General features: G+C 38.8%; 1 protein-coding gene and 1 long non-coding RNA gene across 3 annotated transcripts; one reads left to right on the top strand and one right to left on the bottom strand.

The window, feature by feature from the left end:
- Positions 1 to 371: 371 nt before the first annotated feature.
- On the bottom strand, positions 372 to 15,521 carry stx18 (syntaxin 18). The gene is made up of 11 exons (XM_061042141.1): positions 15,316 to 15,521; positions 6,018 to 6,085; positions 4,035 to 4,150; positions 3,719 to 3,796; positions 3,509 to 3,575; positions 3,310 to 3,401; positions 2,266 to 2,360; positions 1,690 to 1,748; positions 1,375 to 1,444; positions 1,194 to 1,274; positions 372 to 1,097 (listed from the first exon to the last, which is right to left on the bottom strand). The coding sequence occupies exons 1-11, from the start codon at positions 15,466 to 15,468 to the stop codon at positions 1,002 to 1,004; spliced, it is 975 nt and encodes a 324-aa protein (XP_060898124.1). The 5' UTR covers positions 15,469 to 15,521; the 3' UTR covers positions 372 to 1,001.
- Positions 15,522 to 15,547: 26 nt separating this feature from the next.
- Positions 15,548 to 18,658, top strand: LOC132977523 (uncharacterized). 2 transcript variants are annotated; one of them, XR_009673829.1, is made up of 4 exons: positions 15,548 to 15,704; positions 15,931 to 16,232; positions 16,432 to 16,561; positions 16,698 to 18,658. It is a non-coding gene; the product is annotated as an uncharacterized LOC132977523 (long non-coding RNA). The 2 variants fall into 2 exon arrangements; XR_009673828.1 differs by having other exon boundaries at positions 15,931 to 16,238.
- The last annotated feature ends 3,083 nt before the right edge of the window (positions 18,659 to 21,741 follow it).

Below are 21,741 nucleotides of genomic sequence, written 5' to 3'. Positions count from 1 at the left end.
TTATTGATGTTATCTGAAAGCTTGACAGAAGCCCCCTTTTTGACCGGAGGAACTATCCCCCAGGAGTAGGGACCTTTTGAAGAACTATGTTCATTTTGACCGCAGGCACCAGGGTCTCAATTCTGGGGTAAAAGACTTACCCCTATTAAAGACGCTGCTAAGGAAATTGATATCCTGAAGTAAAAGAGGAAGATCAATCTATTATGTCCTAGGCACAACATTTCTGACGTCTGAAATAGACTTCAGACAACCATTAACACTCACAGTTATATCGACAGATATGGCTTTGCTTTGAGGGAAAAGACTGAAGTAAACGCAAGCAGAGATAGAACATGCTAACTCTGCAGATGAATGTCACACAATACAGAATGTAAGTGTGAGAACTGCTCAGTTTTACTAGTGTGAGTGGTGTCTCAGTACAGCTGTGATGTAAGTGATATCAAATAAATGGTTCTGCTGCAAAAAAGGCAAAATATTCTCAGCATTGAACAGTGAAGTATTAATGACATGTCCTTGAGGGACACAAGTTTATGATCTAATTAAATATTTAAAATGAGAAAGTCAGTGAAATGCCAGTTTGCACATTGGTTAATCCTCTGGTTCCTTAAGGAATCAACAGATACAAATTAATGTAGTTTCCTTTTGCTCAAAAAAAGAGTAGCTGCTGCCAATGACATCAATATTACTGCTTTTAGTGGTAAAGGATGACAGACAATCCAAACGTACACACACAAAGCGGACACTGTGCTCAATTACAAAGCTCGCCTCCATAGAAGTGCTTTAAACATTAAAGACAGACAATTAGCATCAGGGAAGAATGAACAACAAGGCTCCACTTGAGTGCAGGATCTTCTTCATGTTCTTCATGGGTAGCACTTTTAACCTTGTACAGCAGGTTAAGCTCCGTAATCTGTACATTCAGTCTCAGTATTGTCGATTGCTTCTCTATGTGCCGGAGTCAGACATTTTCCTGTCTTATAGAGTCACTGCCACTCGTCGTGTTAGCTGTCATACCAGTCCAGGAAGAGGAGAGAGAAAGAGCACATGACCAGGAAGAACAGGATCCAAACCCGGAAGCCAGCGTTGTTTTTGATTGCCTTGGAAATGAAGAAGAGGAAACACATTTTTACAGATCAGACTCAGAAGAAACCATAGGAAGTTTGAAAAGCATATATAGAATGTGTGTGTGTTACCTCTCGTATATCCTCATTGCCTTCTTTGACATTTTCTGTAGCCCCGACCACCAGCTGATGAATACTATCTATCTCTGTTTCCTGCAATGGAAAGTAAGATTGAGAAGTGTTCAAGTTCTCCCTTTAAACTCCAGACATTTAAGCAACCACGGGGGAAAAAACCTATAGGAATAAGGCTCACTTGGTGAAGGACTTTCTCTGCAAAGATCTCCTGCAGCCGAGAGATCTCCACCACTTTCCCCTCGATTTGCCTAAGGGTCAAAGAAAAGTCAAGCATTAAATTTACAAAATGTGCTTTATTTAGTTTTTTTTTTTGTTTAATGGCAGGATGTAACAATGTGTAATACATTCATTCTAGAGAGCCTCTAAAAATAATGATCACTTTCATGTCACTGATGTGTGAAGAAAATGAAATCACGGACATTCCCTGTTAAAAAGCAGAAATTCAAAAGCCCTCTTAAAAAGGAGAGTAAGGTATGTGCTCAGTTTGGCTCACCTGACTTCATCCACCAGACTGTTCATCTCACTCACCAACCTCTGGTTCTCCTGCTCAAACTAAAAACAAACATGATCATTAAGAATCATCATCATCACAAGATTTTCTTAACGATTTATTCTTGGGCTTTTAGCTTTTATTTTGATAGGACAGTAGATAGTTTAAGTAATGACATGCGTGAAAGGAGCCATAGATCGGATTTGAACCCGGGCTGCCTGCTTTGAGGACTACAGTCTGTATATGGGGCGCAAACTTACTGCTAGGCCACCTGTCCCCTTTCTAAGATGGTTGTAACAATGTGAGCAGAAGTTTAAATATGCTGCTATCAAGCAGAAACACTGAGTGGATTTAATTATGTTTTACGAGAATATACTTGACTCTATGGGAGGTATTTTCAAATGACAAATATCTCATATTAGTCTCATTTGGACCTTTTCAACAGAATTATATTTCCCCAAAAAGAGTTAAACAGTGTTTGTGTGCTTAACTTGGTTGCTCTGCATTGCTTAGACAATCATAGAAATCTACAAATACACATGACGTGAACATGAAATAATGATGTCAAAGGTGCTGTACCATCTGGATCTCCTCTGGAGAGAGCTCGTCCTCCACCCGGCCCTCCTCCCACAGGTTGACTGTGTTGTTGTCCAGGACCTCTGACACTATCTTCTCTACAGGAGAGAAAACAGACAATATTAAATATCTTCATGAATTTCAAAATACTCTTATTGGGTCAGTCTAGTTCTTTATCTGAATCACTTATTTGGCTGCTGATTCTCCTTTGAAAGTAAAAATACACCACTAATCCAGTTCGTTTTTTTTTTCAGATGAATATGGGATATGTTTGAAATAATGAAGCAGGAAGTGGAAACAGATGTAATAAGAACTGTAGGAGTGTGAGTGTATCATCTCAAATATAACTCATCACCCACCTTGGCTGTGCACGCTCTGTGGGGCTTGTTAAAAAACAACTCATTAAACGGATAAGAGAGACACAGGGCATCTCAATGTTCAGAAATATTTTTCATGTCTGAGAGGTTCAGTTGCTAAGTGACATACAGCTAAACTAATATGCTGCCTGAGGAATATTAATGATTGGCTTTTTTTTTTAATGTGACTGTTCTGTGACTGGAGATAATTACAAGTCCAAATGCCATGTTCCCTCAACACACACATTTCAGCACATCAGTGTTTTTCAGCTTAAGGACAAGGAAGACGTCATTATGTCTGTCTCAGTACAGTGTGAAATGTTTCCCACAATTACCACAGCCTGATTGTTTAGATTGCATTAACTTGCAGAAATACGACTACATGCCTGTTTTTTTAGAATCTAAACAGTTGCAATAACTCACATTATGGATGCACCGTGGTAAGGCATCTGTTAAAGTAGAGGTTTTTAAAATTTCACACAAATAGGTTCTGCTGCCTTTAGACACCTTTAGAAGAGACAGGTGCTGATAATACACAGGTTTTAGAAACCCATTCATCTGCAATACAGACTGCTAAACCATTTTTATAATACATGGTTACATGGCACAGCTTCAAGAACACAGGTACTTTGAGGCAAAGAACATACGAATGAAGGAGAATTCCAATGTTTCAGGGGACTCTCTAACTTACCAGAACTTTCCTCCTTGACAGTCTTCTCCTCTGTGGGCTCTACCTCTGGTGTTTTCTCCACCCGACTGTGGTGCTCGGGTGCAAGTCTTGACCTGAAGCCACAGATCACACGCTCAGGTGAATAAAGAGAGTGCATTTCTAACACCCTTAAAATGGAACTAAGTAATAAAATAGTTTATGAATAGTGTGAGGTACTTACAGCCTCTTCTTGTCCACCATTCTCTTGACCCTGATTGCTCTCTGCTCTGAGTACAGCTTACACACTCCTGAAAGGCAATCAAAACACACATGATGTTATGAAGCTTCCTGTTTTCTGAAATGTTGGTTTTGTGTTTTCAGCTCTGTCAGAAGATGTTTGTATGCATAAAACATGTGTTTCCTGACTTTTTAATAACTTGTATGATCTCACCTCTCAGATACATTTCTATGAGGTCCAGCACCGCCCCCCTGTGCTCCTTTATCTGTGCGGATGTCACCTGCTTCTCGGCTGTAAAACATTCACTTATTAAAGACAAACTCTCCGGTTTTGTTTCAGTGTCAAAAAGGTACACACATTTCCTCTCAGTTATGAGAGTTAGCCCTGCTTATGTCATGACAGTCAACACAGTTCAAAGCTAAGTTGAAAATAAAAATCTCAGACTTGTATCTTTAATGTTCGTTGTATAACGCAAGATGAAAGTAGCAGCCCCTGAGAGCATTTTTTACGTTTCAAATAAGACACATACCTTCATTGCGTAGTTGCTTGATGGCCTCAGAACAAGTCCTCATGAAGATCTGAGCGTCTTGGTCAATCTGGTCTCGCTCATTGTCTGTCATTCGGGTAAGATCTGATGAGATGAGACTTCGAAAGACACAAAACAATCACTGTAAGTCTGAATACTCACCGTGTGGACATTTTAAAAAACAGAATCAGAAAATTTCAAATTCAAACAAAGGACATCTTTGTTACAATTGGACCTATTACTGACAGATGATTTGCTGCTCCTTAACAATTTTGTTTTCTGCACATCTGTGTATACATATTTCTATTCAGGATTTCAAAGGCCTGAGTGCTATACCACAAATTCGAGCTTCATCATATTGCTGAAAGTTAAGTTTCAGATGAATCCCAGCTCTTGATGAAACAGAAACAATGTGAGGAAACTTGCACCAGGACCTTCCTGCTGTCAGGTGTTGTAGACTCAATGTTTCCCCCTGGTGGACTTCTAAGACAAACACACCCTTGTCATCTTAGAAAACAGAGCGCTGGTGATGATTGTACGATAATGATTGATGGTGGATTTTGATTGGTACACTGAGGGTGTCAATAAACCTGATAAGATAAATCTTAATTATCATTTAATTTCTAGAATAAACTTTTATCCTGACATGATTCATAATAAAACTGAAGCTGAGTAGACTAGTGTAAAATGGACCAGCAACTTTAGAGATATTGTGCAATTTTATAAAGTCATTTTCCAATTAAAAAAAAGGATAACTACGGTACTTGTTTTTGTCATTTTTGGGTTTTCTGACCACAAGTTGTACTTAAAAGAATGATCAAAAGGTGTTACATCAGGCTCTGGTAAACACTGATGGTCATCTATGATTGTTTTTCTGACATCTTAAAGACAAACAGGAAACATAATACACATTCATTAATGATGATAATAATCAATAATTGCAGCCTGAAAAAAAGCAAACCAATAAGATAATAAAAACAAAGGAGCTTTCAACATTTACCACACTTGCTCTAAAACAATAGAACAGAATTGAACAGAATAGAAAACACTTAGTGTACTTTTTGCATGTGAGAGGTAGAAATGTGTCTGTGACTTCTATAAATAAAAGTCATCTTAAACACAAGTAGATACATTAACATACGTGGCACATTAGAAAAAAACATTAAAAATACGAAACATAACATAATAAAAACCGACAGTCGAGCTTGATTACAAGAGGGCACCAAGTCCTCAATGGAGAATACTGAAGGGATGTTCAATATTTAAAACAAGGTGCTATGGGCAGTATGAGGCTGACTTTAGAGTGTCCTTTATTAAGATTAAGATCTTTGATGGCAACTGGGACAAACATTGTTTTATTAATAGATGGTAGATAACCATCTACCCTACTTCTATAGAGATTTGAAAGTGATTTCAGTATAATCTAAAGTCCAGGGGGGGAAACAAGTTGATAAGAAAACTGGAAGACAGGAACTGCTAGAGACTCACAAACACAGACCGGATGGCTTCTTGATGGATTTTCCCACCACTAAATACGGCTGGGCTCCACCCATCTACATCTTAATGTTCAGTTAATGTGTTCTGTTGAGACTTTATCAACAATCCTAACAAAACAAGAGGCTCCTCCACACACCCACACCTACCAAACACAGAAGGGGCCTTGAAGGGAGGAAGGCCTGGATTAGTCCCAGGGCGTGATTTGTTCTTCACTTGGTTGCAGCTCAATTATTCCAGACAATTAGACTGGAGCCTGCCGCTGCAGACCACCCTACTCGCTGCTGACCCCGTGCCAGCACACAGCCCCTGCAGCACACACTCACACACTGCAGACAGATCTGAGGGGACGTTCAAGTAGCTCTGACTTCTGACCTCCTCTACATTTTGTTAGATCCAAAGTGTTCGTGTCTCCCCTGCAGCCTTGAAAAGTTTCACTGCTGCTTTTTTATTGATTGTGGTGGATTACTGAGAGTGTATAGAGAGGCTTACCTTCCGGCGCTCACATAATCTTTCCTATGTTGTAGCAGAAAGTCCTTGAGCTTGGTGATGTTTGTGATCTGTCAAGAAAAAAAAGAAAGAAGAAAAAGCATTACTTGACTGCTTTACCTTCATGTCAATGAGTCTCTTTAAAAGCTATGCCTCAGTTACACCTTTAAAAGTGTCAACCATGTCAACACAGCTTAAATGAGAGTTTTTTATATCTACAAATATATGTACCAGGAAACTATTTTGTCACGACTACATTCAGACCGAGCCAGAGTAAATGTATAATTTTGTATTTATTGGATGTGACAGGCAACCAATGTCTGTCTATCTCTGTGAATGCAAAATATTTGCTTTCGATGATTCATCAAGTCACGGAAGTACAACAATCAAACGTGCAATTTCCTCGTCAACCAGCTCTCATAAATAAAACCGTGAACGTCTGCATACAGAGCACTGACAGAGCCATCTCTAATAAGCTTAAAATTCATGATGTGTTGCTCCCAAGAAAATGTCCAAGTGTGTGTGTGCAAAGGGAAACCAGAGGAAACTCGCTTCAATCCAATGTTTGCTCCTGTAATTCGGTCAAATATTTAAAAAAAGGCCAATTGCTTCCCTGTGCACAAAGCTGTGTTGGCAGGTTAAAAGTGGGTGTGAATACACACAGACACACAAACACAAGACACACTGAAACACAGAAATACACACACTCACATCTGTGAGATCCAGCTAAGGGCAGAAGTGAGACAAGCTGAGGATTGAAAAGTGACACAATGAGTGTGACTGTGACAGTGACCTCAGAGTGTGGGAGATTATTTTGATAGCATAACCATGCTGTCTTCGGCCTTCAGCTTTCCCGCTCTAACAACCTCAATTATCAAATTGCCTTGGTGTGAGGGGTAATCCGGCACCAGCCATCTAATAACATCGCTAAACATTCAGCGTCTCAGGGCCTCGGTGACCAGAGGCAGTGTTTCATTTGAGCTGACATCTGAAAAATGAAAAGTTTTTCAAAGCAGAAAGAAGGTGTCAAGATAAACAGAGCAGAGCAATTTGTTAGAAACCAAGAGCTCCTTCTTTGGTTTAAGGGGTGATTCAGTGACGTCTGACGCTGCTGTGGAGCGCAGACTCACAGCAAGGGCTGTTAAAGCAAGTCGACCCCTGTAATAATATAATTATTGGAGGTCAAGAGTTAATAGTTGTTCGGAGCCGTTGAGCTTAGAGGGGGTTCATGGGAGAAAAGAAGCTTTCTTTATGCTTCAAAGTCTTTCAAAATATTGCCCATGTTGTCATGTCTCAGTCACTGAAGGAGCTTCAAAGGGAGCTCCTGCAAGATTGGTGGGCTTTTTCAAAAACTACAGCCATGAAACTATTGACAGAAAAGCTGCTTAGCACATTTATTGTGTTGGTTGGACAGAATTAAAAATCTCACCAGTTCCAGGTTTTCAGACCTGAGTATTTTCTTATACGTGCTTTCATTTAGAACATGATACTTTTGGCAATTGGCTGTTTGTCGGAGATCTTAAGTCAAGCTCTTAAGTGAACATTAAACTTCGACCATGATGGTGTTTTTAACATTTCTCTTTATCTATGTATCTGTTAATAGGAAGCTGTTGAAATTAGCCATATTTAGCCACTGAGCACTTCAGATGTCATCCTTTGATCTTATTTCTCTAATCTGGTGGTAAGATGGTTCACATATAGCTACAAAAACTACCATGGAACATATTTCTGAGTTATTGAAGTTCATAAAGTGGAAAATATAACCTCTCATGTGGCCTCACTAGTTTATCTTTTAGGTTAAATCATATGTTCTGCTTGCAATTGACGCTTGGCTGCAGCTTTTTATTCATGTACTAACAGTGCAGAACTCTGTCCATGGTACTGCATTTTTTTCACCAGCAGGCAGTGCTACATCCATAGCAGAGGGAACATACACACACACACACACACACCTCCTGTGTAAGTGTGTGTGTGTGTGTGTGTGTGTGTGTGTGTGTGTGTGTGTGTGTGTGTGTGTGTGTGTGTGTGTGTGTGTGTGTGTGTGTGTGTGTGTGTGTGTGTGTGTTGTAGGGGTGCCGGGGAGTGTCAAGAGTGCTGCTCTGGGGGTTGAGCTGTCTCCTGTGTGTATACATTGGAGCTCAGATTCCCAGCACAACCTCAAGGGTTTGCAGGGGGTCAGGGGGATCAATTGCTCTTGTAACTTAAGACCCTAAAGAGCAAGTAATTCCTCAACAATGAGGAAGGGGGTGGCCTTGTGCATGCGGCTCAACGTACATATATGTGTGTGCGTGGCAGTGTATTTATGTGCAGTCTATAGGTGTGTGTGAGGCAGAGCTCGCAGCAAAAGGCAGAAGGAGACAGTCTGCCGGGCTACATCTAATCTCGTCATCATCAAAGACCCCCACTTTACCTCCTCACTTTCTCCTTCCCCTTGCTTCCCTCCAGCCCCGGTTGAGCCCAAACAAACCATCAGGGGGGATTATTATGAGGAAGAAAAGAGAAAAGGGCTTAGCCAGCAGATTTCTAAAGAGCTTGGAGTGCTCTTTGTTTTGTTAAATCCAGGTAACTGACAAAATTTGATGATGACTGCCCTGCTTTGATTTAAGTCCCTGACTGCGAGTCCTGACCCCGGGCGATCCACACTGACGCCATGCTGGGTTGTGTTTAGGAACGAGGCTCTGACACAGAGAGGATGCTTCATTGAGGAAGACTCCGCCGCATGTTGATTTTATTATGTTGTTTATATCAGACTCTCTAATCAGTTTAGGGTTTTGCTATTTGCAGTTTGAACAATTTAGTCAGCTCTGTAAACAACGTAAAGCACCTCCAATTAAACTTTTAGGAATTTTTCTGAACAGGGTCTTTGACCTTTTTTTTTTAGCTTGTATCTAAATTTGTAATAACGTGTTCAGATTGGTATTACAATTTAAAGTTAAATTAGCACCACATGAACACAGTCATGTGTTTGTTCACACTGAGGTCCATCAGTGGAGATGGTGTATTTAGTAAAGATGTTCAGAAAACATCAGTGTCATTGTGTCGATCACAATCTAAGATGTGACAGAAATCACAGCTGACACAGATGTTGCAGTCTGATTTTTGGACAAAATTCATTTGAAACTACTGCTGCAGTTTGAAGCAATTCAACCATGTCTAAATGATCTATTTCATTAAAAACAAATGTGTTGGCTGAAGCTGCCACATTTATCTGACAGAAAACTGCGAGAACAAAACAGAACAATAAAGACTGAGACAACGTTTAAGAGCTTGGTGACAGGTCAGGATTTTGGAAAGGATCTGAAGGTGAACTCTGTCTGATGCTTCACACAGCGTGCACTGCAGCTCTTCAAGGAGCTACTTATGTTATCGTCTCCTGATAGATTTCTCATATTACCTTTTTTGTAGAAACAGTTTTCTGCAGCATGCCGGCGTTTCTGTGTCAGACACGTCCGCTTGCTACTTTTATAACCACAACAGTAGACGAGTCCTGAAAGGCCTCACTTACTGCCAGTCTATCATCACCCACATGGTTTTTAAATGTATGTCAATGATGTGAGCTACATTTATATACAAGTAAAAAACCTTTTTAATATTCTAATGAACAAATATATTTAAACTGCCATTTCCCCAGATTCTTACTATTTAGATTGACAATGATTCATGATTCAGGGCAGAACAACTGTTGGTTGATTTAAATTACTTCAAAAATAGTTTAGATGAAAACATTTTGTTCACTGTAAAATCCACAATATCAGCAGGTGACAATCCAATGGATCCGTTGTCATTTTATAAATATATAATGTGCAAAATCATAAGTAAAAAGCAGAAGGTGATATGACTTTTTATCTTCTTTCCTCTCTGAAAATTAACACACCAAAAAGTAAAAATGCACATGGGATTTCTCCTTTTCAGATTGATGGTTAGATGTCCTATGCACCTACTTCACCAGATAGTTGAATGTGCGAACACCTCCTTTAAAACCCCCTGAAAATAAAAACACTCTATGTTGACTCCTGAAATGTTCCTGAGAGCAGAGGACAACTTATTTCAGATCCACTTTTCTGCTATATTTGTTGACATTCTCTTCACATTTTGGAAAGCCCAGTAAATGACTTCGTCAGAGTGTGTCACGCTACCGTTATAAATTCTTCCTGTTTTCAACAAGTAAACCTGCACTCCACACTAATAGCTCAAGAGATAGTAGAGACAGGTAGCTTAGTTTAGTTTATGCTTATATTGATGGGATACTTTTAAAATCCAACTTTAGCTGTTTAGTTTTCACAGTTGGTTATCGTTTCTCATAGATCAAGTAATTAACATCTAGAAAAAAACAATACTTGTGCACGTAGAAAATGTCTCAGCATTGAAGAAAATTTAGGATTTAAGTAAAGCAATATAACTTGAGGAATGGAGATATAAAAAAAAACATGTGCAAAGAGCAGCCTGGAAACATCCGACATTCCAGCTGTGTGGATGACAAATTGTAAAAATCCTGCAATCCCCAAGTCTCATTAAAAACATGGAAACAAACCTTAGACCTGCAACTCAGACGCAGCAAACAGACGGTGCTCGACTCTGAAAACAATCCGTCTCTGTTGACCTACGTCTTCAACAATCCCCTTCATCTGCTGCACATAAATGGTGACCACAACAGAAAAATAAACAACATGTTTACTGTTAGCTAAACAACATTAGCCGCTTTAGTTTTACTCGAAGCGTTCAGTATAAATGCGAAATGACGATACATAATAAATACCCCATGTCTGATTGGACTAACATCTTCATCTGGAACAAAAGGAACAGTGCTCTCTTTCTGCACAACGTCTTTCAGTACAGACACAAACATGTGTTGCAGTTTCATGGTTCAAACTCTGTTTTTTAAGTGTCAGGGTCTGCTATGCAGCCTGCTGCCCTCTGTACTGGAAGTCTTTCACTGATTGTAAAACACAATAAGTACGATTGTCTAATGACAAAGGACGACACACTCTTCAAAAAGTGTCAACAGCTGCTGCTTCAGTCCTGCTACATGTTCAAATGTTTACGATAAATCTTGTCTATCAAGCTCAACAATTCTTTTGTTACACTTAAATGATTTATTCCACACAGAGTATCTGCTGCCTGTCCATGATTTAGAGTTCAACATGAATCTGAAAATATGTTTTCACCACAGTTTCCTCTTTTATTTTCATGAATCATGCGACAACATTTTTGTTGCACGCAGAGAAACAAAATCAAGATTGTGCTTTGGCCTGACAGCAGATGTCTCAAAATTCAATTTGCCCGGCTTTTGTGGGCAAACATTGCAGAGATTAGGCCAACTGGTAAAGAGACCGTTTAGCAGCGCGTTCATCTCAGAGTGATCCCTGCAAATCACTTCCCCGTGACTGAGCGCCGACGATGAACAGCCTCAGCTTTGACAGCTGTATGCCAGCAGCTTTCTACCTGTGTGCCAACATGGGGACTTAATGAGAGAACTTATTGAAGAGAAAAAGGTTTTTAGGGGTCGGAGAGAACTATTCTATTTTTACCAATCCAGTAAACAACTCAGGTTTTTTTCTATCTGAAATATTAACTAAACATCTGAAGGATATTTTGACAATATTCATAATCATAATAAGCTGTAGCGTTTTGCTACTTGACTGACAACAGAGTTTATTTCAGGATTGAGGCCTGGCGCAGGACAGAGGCACATTGCCACACTTGTGCATTTGATTCCTTACATGGTTGACATTAATGACAACTCATAAATGTCACGGCTGAACACACTGCTGCAGTGGCTGTACACCATGTGTGTACATTATCTGTTTAATGCAACAGATCTGAAAATATACTCCAGTTTCACTTGAATTACACCATCAATGGCATCATAAATACTATCCTTCAAGCCACTTCAAAAACTTGAATGTATCATTACAGATTTGACTTATCCCAGTGTAATTCACTGGGAAAAGATTTCCTTTTTTGTCTAAAATCTTACATGAATTTTACTATGAAATTAGATCAATCCCAATTTATGTAAAACATATGTGAGAATATATGAGCATACTATTTCAATGTGAAAATTATCAAAAGTAAGAATAAATCTCTAAAAGCACACATTCTTTTAAGTGCTGGCCGATGGCCATACTTTTCAGAGTTTCTAAGAAAACACTGTGAGAAGCAGCCAATTTTGGAATACCAATACTAAAGGCACAGTGGGGAGCTGAGTGCTATTTTCTACACACAATTTAGCAATTTTAAAGTAACCCCCTCCATTTAAACTGGAGAAGGGCAGCATGCTGTGGGGAGAGAGGAGGTGAGCGGTGAAACGGAGATCACAGTGCCCCAAACAGACCCCTATGAAGGAAAAGATTCCCCCTGAACAAACCCCACCCTGTAAAAACTGGCCCTCTTATTAGTCAATTAAGCCATTTTTTGCATCGCCTTGAAAGAAGCTATTTCCTTTCTCATCGAGCTGCTTTGTGTGAGGAAAAAAGCCTCATAGGACCACTGTGTGTTTGTCATCTTTGATGTTTTCTTTCTATTTTTGTGGCGCTTCAGTGGGAACTTGGAGAGTTCTGCATGTCTTGAAGGGCACCCACATCTGTTGTGCATTAGGGTGCCGGCCGTCAACATTGTTACTGGGGACCTAATTTAATATTTTCTCTGTTTTGATCTTCCACCTTTAATCACTGGCTCTTGGGAGGATCGGCTTTCCCTAAGAAATTGTTCGAGAGCCGAAAGAAAATGTTATTGCAGCATGTTTATGGAATCATACATGTGAAGAGGGGTCTTGTATAAAAAATGCTGCCTATGTCGGGCTGCACCAAGAAGAATAGAGAGCTGAGTTGTGGGTGAAAACCGCAACATAACTGTAAGCAGTCAGGACATTCCAAACTTGCAATTTCAATTTCTACAAGAGCTGCTTCACCGAGATGCTTTGAGATTACATCTGTAGCGCGAGGGAGACAGCGGTAGGGGGGGAGGAGAGTAGAGGGCAGGCACCACAGGATAGGTTAAGGTTTCTTTGAATCAGCACCACTGCTTTTATTAAACTACCATTTCTAATATAAATGTAACAGAACATAACAAAAACCTGCTTGTGCAGAGCTGCTGCGACCGGGCTCACATTGATGGTTTGAGACATCAGGTACAAGTTAAAGTCTTGACTCCCCTAGGGAAAGGTAAAGTGGTTCTTCAAGGTGCCTTTGAAGAGGGTTTGTGTTCATGAATATCATTTCAGGCCAAGGACTTCAGGCTCTAGTGTAAAACAACAATTGTGAAAGGAAGAGGAGCCTTTTAGCTGCAAAGGATCTTTCTGCTATGGCACAGAATTGATGATGCCTCAATACATGTATGAAAATTTAGTTTTTTTTAAATGCAGTTCTCTGAACTTAATTAGTAGTAGCCCAGTGCTTTGTGAAAGTTCCTGCAGCTACACAGCTATATATATTGATTGATTATTTCGGCTGTCTTAAATCTTAATCGCATCAGGTAATTTTCCAGGTCCGTTCAAGTCCAACAATACGACCTGTCAGTGTTTTGGGAAAAGTGGCACTCAGACCTGGCAGTTGGCAAAAAAACAACATTCTGGGCTCAAGCGTACTGATTCTGGCAAGTTAGCTCAATGTAAAAAATGTTTTCCTTTTTTAAACAAGTTAGTTTTTGTCATTCTACAACTCAAGCAGTAACTTCTTCTTAACTGCCCACACAGGGCAGGGTCTGAACATTTCTTTAGTCCCGACCGAGGTTCAAGAAAAAGAGAAGTAGAAGTAGGCTGATCTTAAGTGTAGACCTGCCTACCTTCACTTTAAACAAATCTAATTGACTGGTATAAGCCACAAAGATACTGTGTTCACATTTTGCTTGAACATGGTGGTTAAGACGGATCGTAACAGTGAAAAGCACCATACACAATCTAAGGCCATTCACCAATTCCAAATGCAATGTCCTTATTTTGCAAGAACAGTGTGCACCTTGTAATACTATTTAAAGAGTAACAGGTCAAATGTATTAGAAGCAGAAGATTGCATATAGTATTAAGTCTTACCTCATTCCAAGAATGTTGCAGTGAAACAGGGACGAAGGACGGCTGTAATGTAGATAATGGCTCTGAGAAAGCTTCTTTTGAAGGGGATGAAGACAACTAAAATATTTATAGGTAAGAGGGAAAGCGCTCATTCTCTGATAATTGTTCTGCTTCGAATGCTATTTGTGCTTATTAATGTAATATAGACTATAAAGGACTATTCCTCCTGTCTAGGGTTGTGAAATCGTTTCTTGAAATGAGTAAAAATTGACCAAATCCCACTATTGTCCTCACAAGACCAGCTGATTGGATTTTGATAACATTTGGATAAACTCTATGCATAAACTGAATGAAATGACAGCAGACACATGACCATTGAATCATCAAACATATAATAATACGATTTTCACACCAATGTGGTATTTATTCCCATGAATAGACTCAAATTCTTTAAATTTTTAGGATGCAAATGGGAGGCTGCTGTCATAAGGCCAGCACAAACAATTTAAGAACAGCCAAAAACATGAATCAACAGTCCAACTTAAAATATATCAAACCTGATCATGTCCATATGAGATCATAACGTTTACAGAGATCCAGATATACCTTAATATACTGTAAGTGAGATAGTCCCTTTAATATGTCTCCTTAGTTATATAATGGCAAAAGTGCTGACTGAATATTTTTGTGATGATGAAGAATCATTGATGTGAGTTTATTTTCTTGACATTCAGTAAAAGTTATATCTGGCATGAAGCAGAAAATGTTGTCCGTGATTTTATCAATCAATGGTCCACTCATTGTTCTCTTTGCATACAATAATTTATATATTATGATAGAGTATTTTATATTAACTCTATATTATGATAGAGTATTTTATATTAACTCTATATTATGATAAAGTATTTTATATTAACTCTATATTATGAAAGAGTATTTTATATTAACTCTATATTATGATAGAGTATTTTATATTAACTCTATATTATGATAAAGTATTTTATATTAACTCTATATTATGATAAAGTATTCAAGCTGAAGAAGCTATGCTAACTTTGCACAGCTAGTACAAACTGTACTAAACTCAAGTATCTGGATTCATTTTGGCAAAAGGAAGCATAGAATTATTTCCTGACTTGCTCGATACACTTCCTAAGCTTATAGCTGCCTTTCCGATACAGCATGTGGTAAAGTTTCATTCATAGAGTCTACTATTCAGCTGTCATAACATGTACAGTCAGTTTGTGCCGATGCTAGCACAGTTAGCAACAGTTAGCTGTCGGATACACTCACCACTTCTTTTGCCTTCGGAGAGAAGCCGCCCTTCGGTCTGCTCCTCTTGAAAATCTCATCTTTTGTAGAGTCAAAGCCTATTCCTATTGCCTTGTTCCTGGTTTTAACTGTCTTAACACTGGCTTTGAAAAGCAAAGTTATATCCACAGCCATGTCTGTGCAGCTGCAGCGCAGAGACCGCTGTAAACAAACTGACACGTCACCACTTGAGGACGTCATTTTCCTGCGACGACATGGATTTTCCCTAAGACGGAGAAGAAAGCCTTACATTTTGCCTTAAGGTTTTAACAGTAATTATTTACTACAGCGTGAACTACACCTCATAGTATTCACATACCGAACGTGTGTGACTTGCTATCAAGCTACTCTTCACATTGACTGAGTTGCAGGTAGGGGAAATGTTTATATATCAAGAACCTCTTAAAAATAATTACTTAAGTCTAAGAACACTTAAATTGGATGCTTGATGCTTCAGTTCCATGAACATAGCCTGTCTTGTAATTTAAAGTATTTATGTTAAATCGTCGGCATTGTATGCATTTGCTGTAATGTATTAAAGAGCAGAAGTTCTTGCAGATATTAGAAATGTTATTCATCTGTGTGTTTTTTTCTCAGAAATATAAAAATGCCCCAACAACTTCTTGAAGGGATGTCCAGCAGGAAGCGAAGACCCAACTGGACAGATCAGGAGTGTCTTCTTCTTGCTCAGTTAATGCAAGATAGGAAAGAAATAATTAGAGGAAAGTGCAGCACTGGAGTTTCTATACAGGATAAAAGACAAGCCTGGGAGGAAATTGCCCAAGCTATTAATGATGCCTTTCCACATATTCAGCGCACAATTTCAGACTGTAACAAAAAGTGGGAAAATCTACTGGCAAAGTCAAGGGAGGAGATCAAACGACACAAAAAACAAGCAGGTACAGGTGAGGACCATTTGCTGCTTGTCAGCAATAATACAAGATTTTAATGCTGTGTAAATCAACAATAAAAAACAGGTTAAATAAGCCAAGATCTCGTTGACTGCAAAAAAGATCCAGAGGAATATATAAACCCCATTTTCAGTTTCTTGTACTCTATATTTTTTTTGTATATCTTTTTCTAATCTTGTATCTACAGAAAGGCTGTCCCTTGAAGAGTTAAGTACCGTGACCCGAGTTGTTATTTCTGTGATGAACCTCTCAAATATTCTACAACAAGATAGAGAGGACTCTTCAGTTTCAGAGATGATGCAAACTCAGCAAAACAGGTAATACATGTTTTATTTGTACTTGTCATATGTACCTCAAAGTAGAACTAGTTGTATATGCCATTTTGAACCTTTATTTGTTAAGATTAAATGAAAGTTCACACCAAAATTCACTGGTAACCTTTTTTTCCCACAGTAGTGATGAAGATGGTGATGACCACACAATGGATGAACAATTCACAAACACACACCCGCCCACACAGCTTCAGCTCCCTACATATCCAGATCCCTCAACTTCTCCAGAAGAACAAAAAATGACTTTTTTTAGTAACATCCCTAAATCATTTCCAATGCAATTTAGCACTCCCTGTGCTGCTAGCTTTGCTTCTGCAGAACAGCTAAATCCTCCCCGCTCTACCTCGACACCAGCTGCACACTGCACGACTCTGCAGGAGCGAGTGGATTTGGAAATGAGTGTGCTGAGAAGACAAGATGCAGTCTTAAAGCTGCAGGAGGAATATTACACTCTAAAAATAAAGCTGATGAAGAAGCGTATGGAAGAGCAGCTTTCAAAGGACTGAAGTACTTGTAGAAAACAAACTGTGGCACCTGCACAGTAAACTGTGACAACTATTCAACAAATAACTAGTACTATTTGTTAGCATCAAATCTGAGACCTGTTTTTCCTTGCTATAGGGAAATGTTACCATATTTTAAAGTTGACTGACAAATCGGCCTTTATCACAGGAGACATAATGACTTATCATTACAGGAACGCACAGGCACCAGTGCCATAAGCCTGGGAATTTGAAACCAAAACGGAGAGCAGTCATTATCGGTTTCATTGCTTAAACCTATGCTTTCCACTATGATATTTCAGAATATTTGTACAACTCTTGTCACAGCCAACTCACCTGTTTGACTCTGAAGAGGGTGGAAAATCATAAATGTGACATGTTACTTCCCTCAACATGCAGGCCAGGTCACCAACAAGATCCCTCATTGGCTTCCTAACTACATGTGAAATAAAAGAGACAATTGTATTGTTTGGATCAAGCAATGTTTGGTCATTAAAAAAACAAAAACAAATTAAGAGACTTTGTCACCTCCTAATAGGCCGTGATGCATCAAGAGCCTCTCTCCGTCCATCTGCAGATCATGCTGCTTGTATTAATGTGTGGATGGTAGAATGAGGAAATGAACCTCTGCTTGGCTTCAGTTGTCAGTGTTCTCTTACAGGTGATTGTTTCAGTTATGGTCCAACAGTACTTTGCAATTGCCACACTAGATTTTCATACGATACAAATGTGCATTATTAACGATGATGTTAAACAGAACAAACCAAAACGTGATGTTTATTACACTTCATTGTAGATGCCTTTGAAGTTATGCAGCCTAGTGTTTTTAGTAAATAAAGAAACTTGTGTTTGGAGCCTCATGTTCCTTTTTTTACAGTCCACAGTCTGAGAGTGTAATAATAATCACAACAATGTGATTATAATAATTATAATTATTGTAATTATACAAACTTTCATTACAAAGGTGTTTCAATAACACCTTAATGTTCATATCTGGGCTTAAGATTTGGTCTCGTAGATAAACATTTAGCTGCTTAAACTTCATTACTGATATCCAAACTATTTATATACAATGAGAAAAGCTTAAAATAAGTACAAAAAGTACCAAATCATGAAATGACATTTAACAGAATCTCACATAACCTTGAACTGCTTTCACAGATGAATGCCATTGACCATGTAGAATTACAACAAATATGCTCTCGAATTCTTGAAATCATATTTATTTTCTGTAGGAAGTGTGATTGAGTTTAGTTTATAAGGCAGAGAAGCTCATATGTATCCTGTAGAAGTTTTACACTGCGAGAAATGTTTATTTGCTGATTCATGCCATTTAGTCCTGAGTGCGAATTTGGAAGCCAGAAATGTTTGACATATACCAATATACTGTACATATTCATGAAAGTTAAACTCAGTGTTGCCAGTGTAAGTAAAGGTAGAATCATGTGCTGTCTAGACAAATGTAGTAATTTGTGTGTAATATTTCTCATAAATCCGTTTATTTGTAAGTGACTGCAGGTTGGCACCCAGATGTAAGTAGTGGGGCCCAGAGTGTTGAATTAAAGTCTGTTATTTGCTGTGTGGTTTGCTCATTTCCTTTGTTAGTGTTGTGCCAGACCATGTTACAGCTGAGTGCTGGGACTGTCTCTACTTTCTGCCTCCTCAGCATTAACTCCACATCAGCTTTTCACTTTCTCTCAGACTGTGGAGGGTGAGCAGCTCCTACATCACTACAAGGATGATAATTCATGTATTTACAGAGGGAGTGTAACAGAGCATTGAAGTTTCCAAACTTTTATCTTGCCATTGGATTAAACACACTAATTACGTTTGCTGTGAACATCTTATATTGTATTGGGCTCAACAAATCAGATTGACAGAATGTTACTTCAACAGCTGATGTCATCTGAAGATGTTTCAAAGAGTACCAATGATTTTTTTTTTACTCTGGTGCAAAACCTGTTGCCCATTCAGGTGAGCTCAGGAAACTTTCCCTGTACCAAAACGTTGTCTTTTAAAACCTATTTATCAAAATAAGCGGATTAGTGTCAAGCTTAAATTCAAACTGTTTATTCATGACTTTGTGTTACCTGTTTCAAATCTTTATAGGCCTAATTTACTCTTAGCTGAATATTCCAGATGTTTATTTATATTGTAAATAATAAATGGACTTGAGTGCTTTTCTAGTCTTCTGACTACTGAATGAACCGAGTCTGACCGCAGTCTGAGATCCTCTGGCAGAGCCCAACTGGCTGTTCTAAAGTCCAGGCTAAAAACCAAAGGGGGTCAAGGCCTTTGCTGTCAGAGCCCCCAGACTTTGGAACAGCCTGCAAGAGGAGATAAGACTTGCAGATTCAGTCCCTTGTTTTAGATCTCTACTCAAGGCATTCTTTTACAAAAATGTTTTACCCTGTGATTTCGTTAATTGTTTTAATTTTTAATTTTTTTTATTTAATTTTTTTATTTTTCAGATTTTGTTGTCTGCTTGTTTACTCTCTGCAGCAACTAGGGGTTAAGTGTCTTGCCCAAGGACACATCTGACATGTAGCTGCAGGAGCTATAGGAGCTGGGGATCAAACCCCTGACCTTCCGGTTGAGAGACGACCCACTGTACAAACTGAGCCACAACCACCTTATATTTTTAATTTATACCTTTGGCTACCTATTTCAACAGAATATATTCCTTTAAGATGATAATTTATACTGATCACCCATTACTTAAAGAACACGAGTGGTCATTCATATCCTTTTGCTAACTTTTTTCAACTCCAACTAAATATCTAAACTATTTATTAATATTTTTTGTCCAACTTTTTAAAACTTTATCGTTAACTTTTAGCAAACTATTTCAACTGTACTATTTCCTCTGTCTGTATACTGTTGGCTAACTAAATATTTGGCATAAAGCATTTGGCTAAGCCTATTTCAACTGTGAATCTATTCATAGAAATAATTTTTACTCTTTATTCATTATTCATTGTGAAAACTGTTGCTTTTATCACAGCATTTACTTTTCAGTTGACTGTAAACCATGTATCCACAACTTTAACCATCCATCAATAACTTGATGACTTTTAGCTTACTACTCACTTCTCTGCTCATCGCTTTCACACACAACCGGTCACAACACATTATATTTATATATTACAGCTGACAGATAATTCAAGAGGTGACCTACCTTCTGGGCACAGGTTGGGTGAGATACAATATATTGTTGTAATGTGTGTTTCTGTTTGCTGTACTTCACTCATTGTTGGCTTGTTTTCAAAGTATTCATATTTTTAACTGCCCTTACACTACCCCTTTTTATTTGATGCTTATTTGTCTATCATAATTATTGTAGTTTTACCCTCACATTTGATTATCAGCTAGATTTCTTAATAAATGATACAGAATGAAAACAGGCAGATAAAGTCAAATCCTGGTGGCATCCTGAAAACCTAAATTATGGTCTAGCAGACTAAGCATTCTTGACATACATTCCTAGATACTATCAGTCCTCTGGATGAAGCGTCAGTGATGGTATCCATTCCTCCTGTCCGTGACAGATGAGCCATGTTTTGGTGTGTCCTCTGGGCAGTCCACTTAACTGCCTGAAAAGGAACCCCTTAATCTCCACTTTCTCTTTGTTTGGACCATTATCAGACCTGTCAGTCCTGGCTGCTTTATCTTCACAGAACTCATCTACTGGCTGTTTGACGTTGGCTTAATTCTATCAAAGGCTCTTATCTCTGCTTTGCCTGAGGATGCATCCTTCCTCCGACTCGCTAGAACGGCCCCAGCTCTGATAACGGGATCTCTTATTGGGGTGAGTAACTCCCTGTTCTGTGTAAGTGCTGTTTTATGCATGTTGTGGCCTATTGACCAAAGGTTTACTGTCGTGTTTTGCTTGTTTGTGTCGCTCAGGAAGATTCGTTCAGCATAAATCATTAGCAGGGTGTAGTCTGAAACCTGAACTAATGACACAATGATATCCCATCAAGCACCACTGATCCAAATCGGAGATAGTCCCCTTTGATGGCAGTTAGCTCTGTCTTTTGGCAATCGTCACATAAAACAGTCTGAAGGAATGTCATGCAGCTTGATCTGATGGAGCCAATTACATGGGAGGGAGTTGTTCCCTTTGAGGTGGAGGTTTACCTGCCACACCCTGCAGCCTTACAAATAAGCCTCTGGACACCTCCCAAACATGTGAGAAAGGTCCCCTTTCTTCATGTCCTTCTACTTGTGACATATGCTCTGACAGGATATGACAGGTGGGGGTACAGGGCGAGGCATTGGCCAAGATGATGAATTAACTCATCTAGTTTACTTCGGCTGGCATTATGTCACAAACACAAGAAAAAGGCTTCTCAGAGCCAAAAAAAACGAAAAAAGATATTTTAAGTCTGTGCCTGTATTGATTTCTGTCACAGGTTCTTATATCTGCATCTCTTTCGTTGCCTCATGTCATGTTAAAGCAGCTGTGAGAAACATGATTTTATCCAGCCAGTGAGTTCTCTGAGAGAAGTGCGAAGAGAGATGCAACTTCTTATAAGAACAGTTTAGTATTTTTAACACAGCTTTTTGCAGATGAATAGCAATGATGCAATGACTCCATGTAAGATTAAAAAAAGGATACTTTGGTAATGGTGAAACTTTGTATACTTGTCATAGTGCTTT

This window comes from Labrus mixtus, chromosome 7, assembly GCF_963584025.1.
Source record: "Labrus mixtus chromosome 7, fLabMix1.1, whole genome shotgun sequence".
Classification (NCBI taxonomy): Eukaryota; Metazoa; Chordata; class Actinopteri; order Labriformes; family Labridae; genus Labrus; species Labrus mixtus.
The sequence above is the reverse complement of the archived record's forward strand: the minus strand, read 5'-3'. Positions and strand labels throughout refer to the sequence as shown.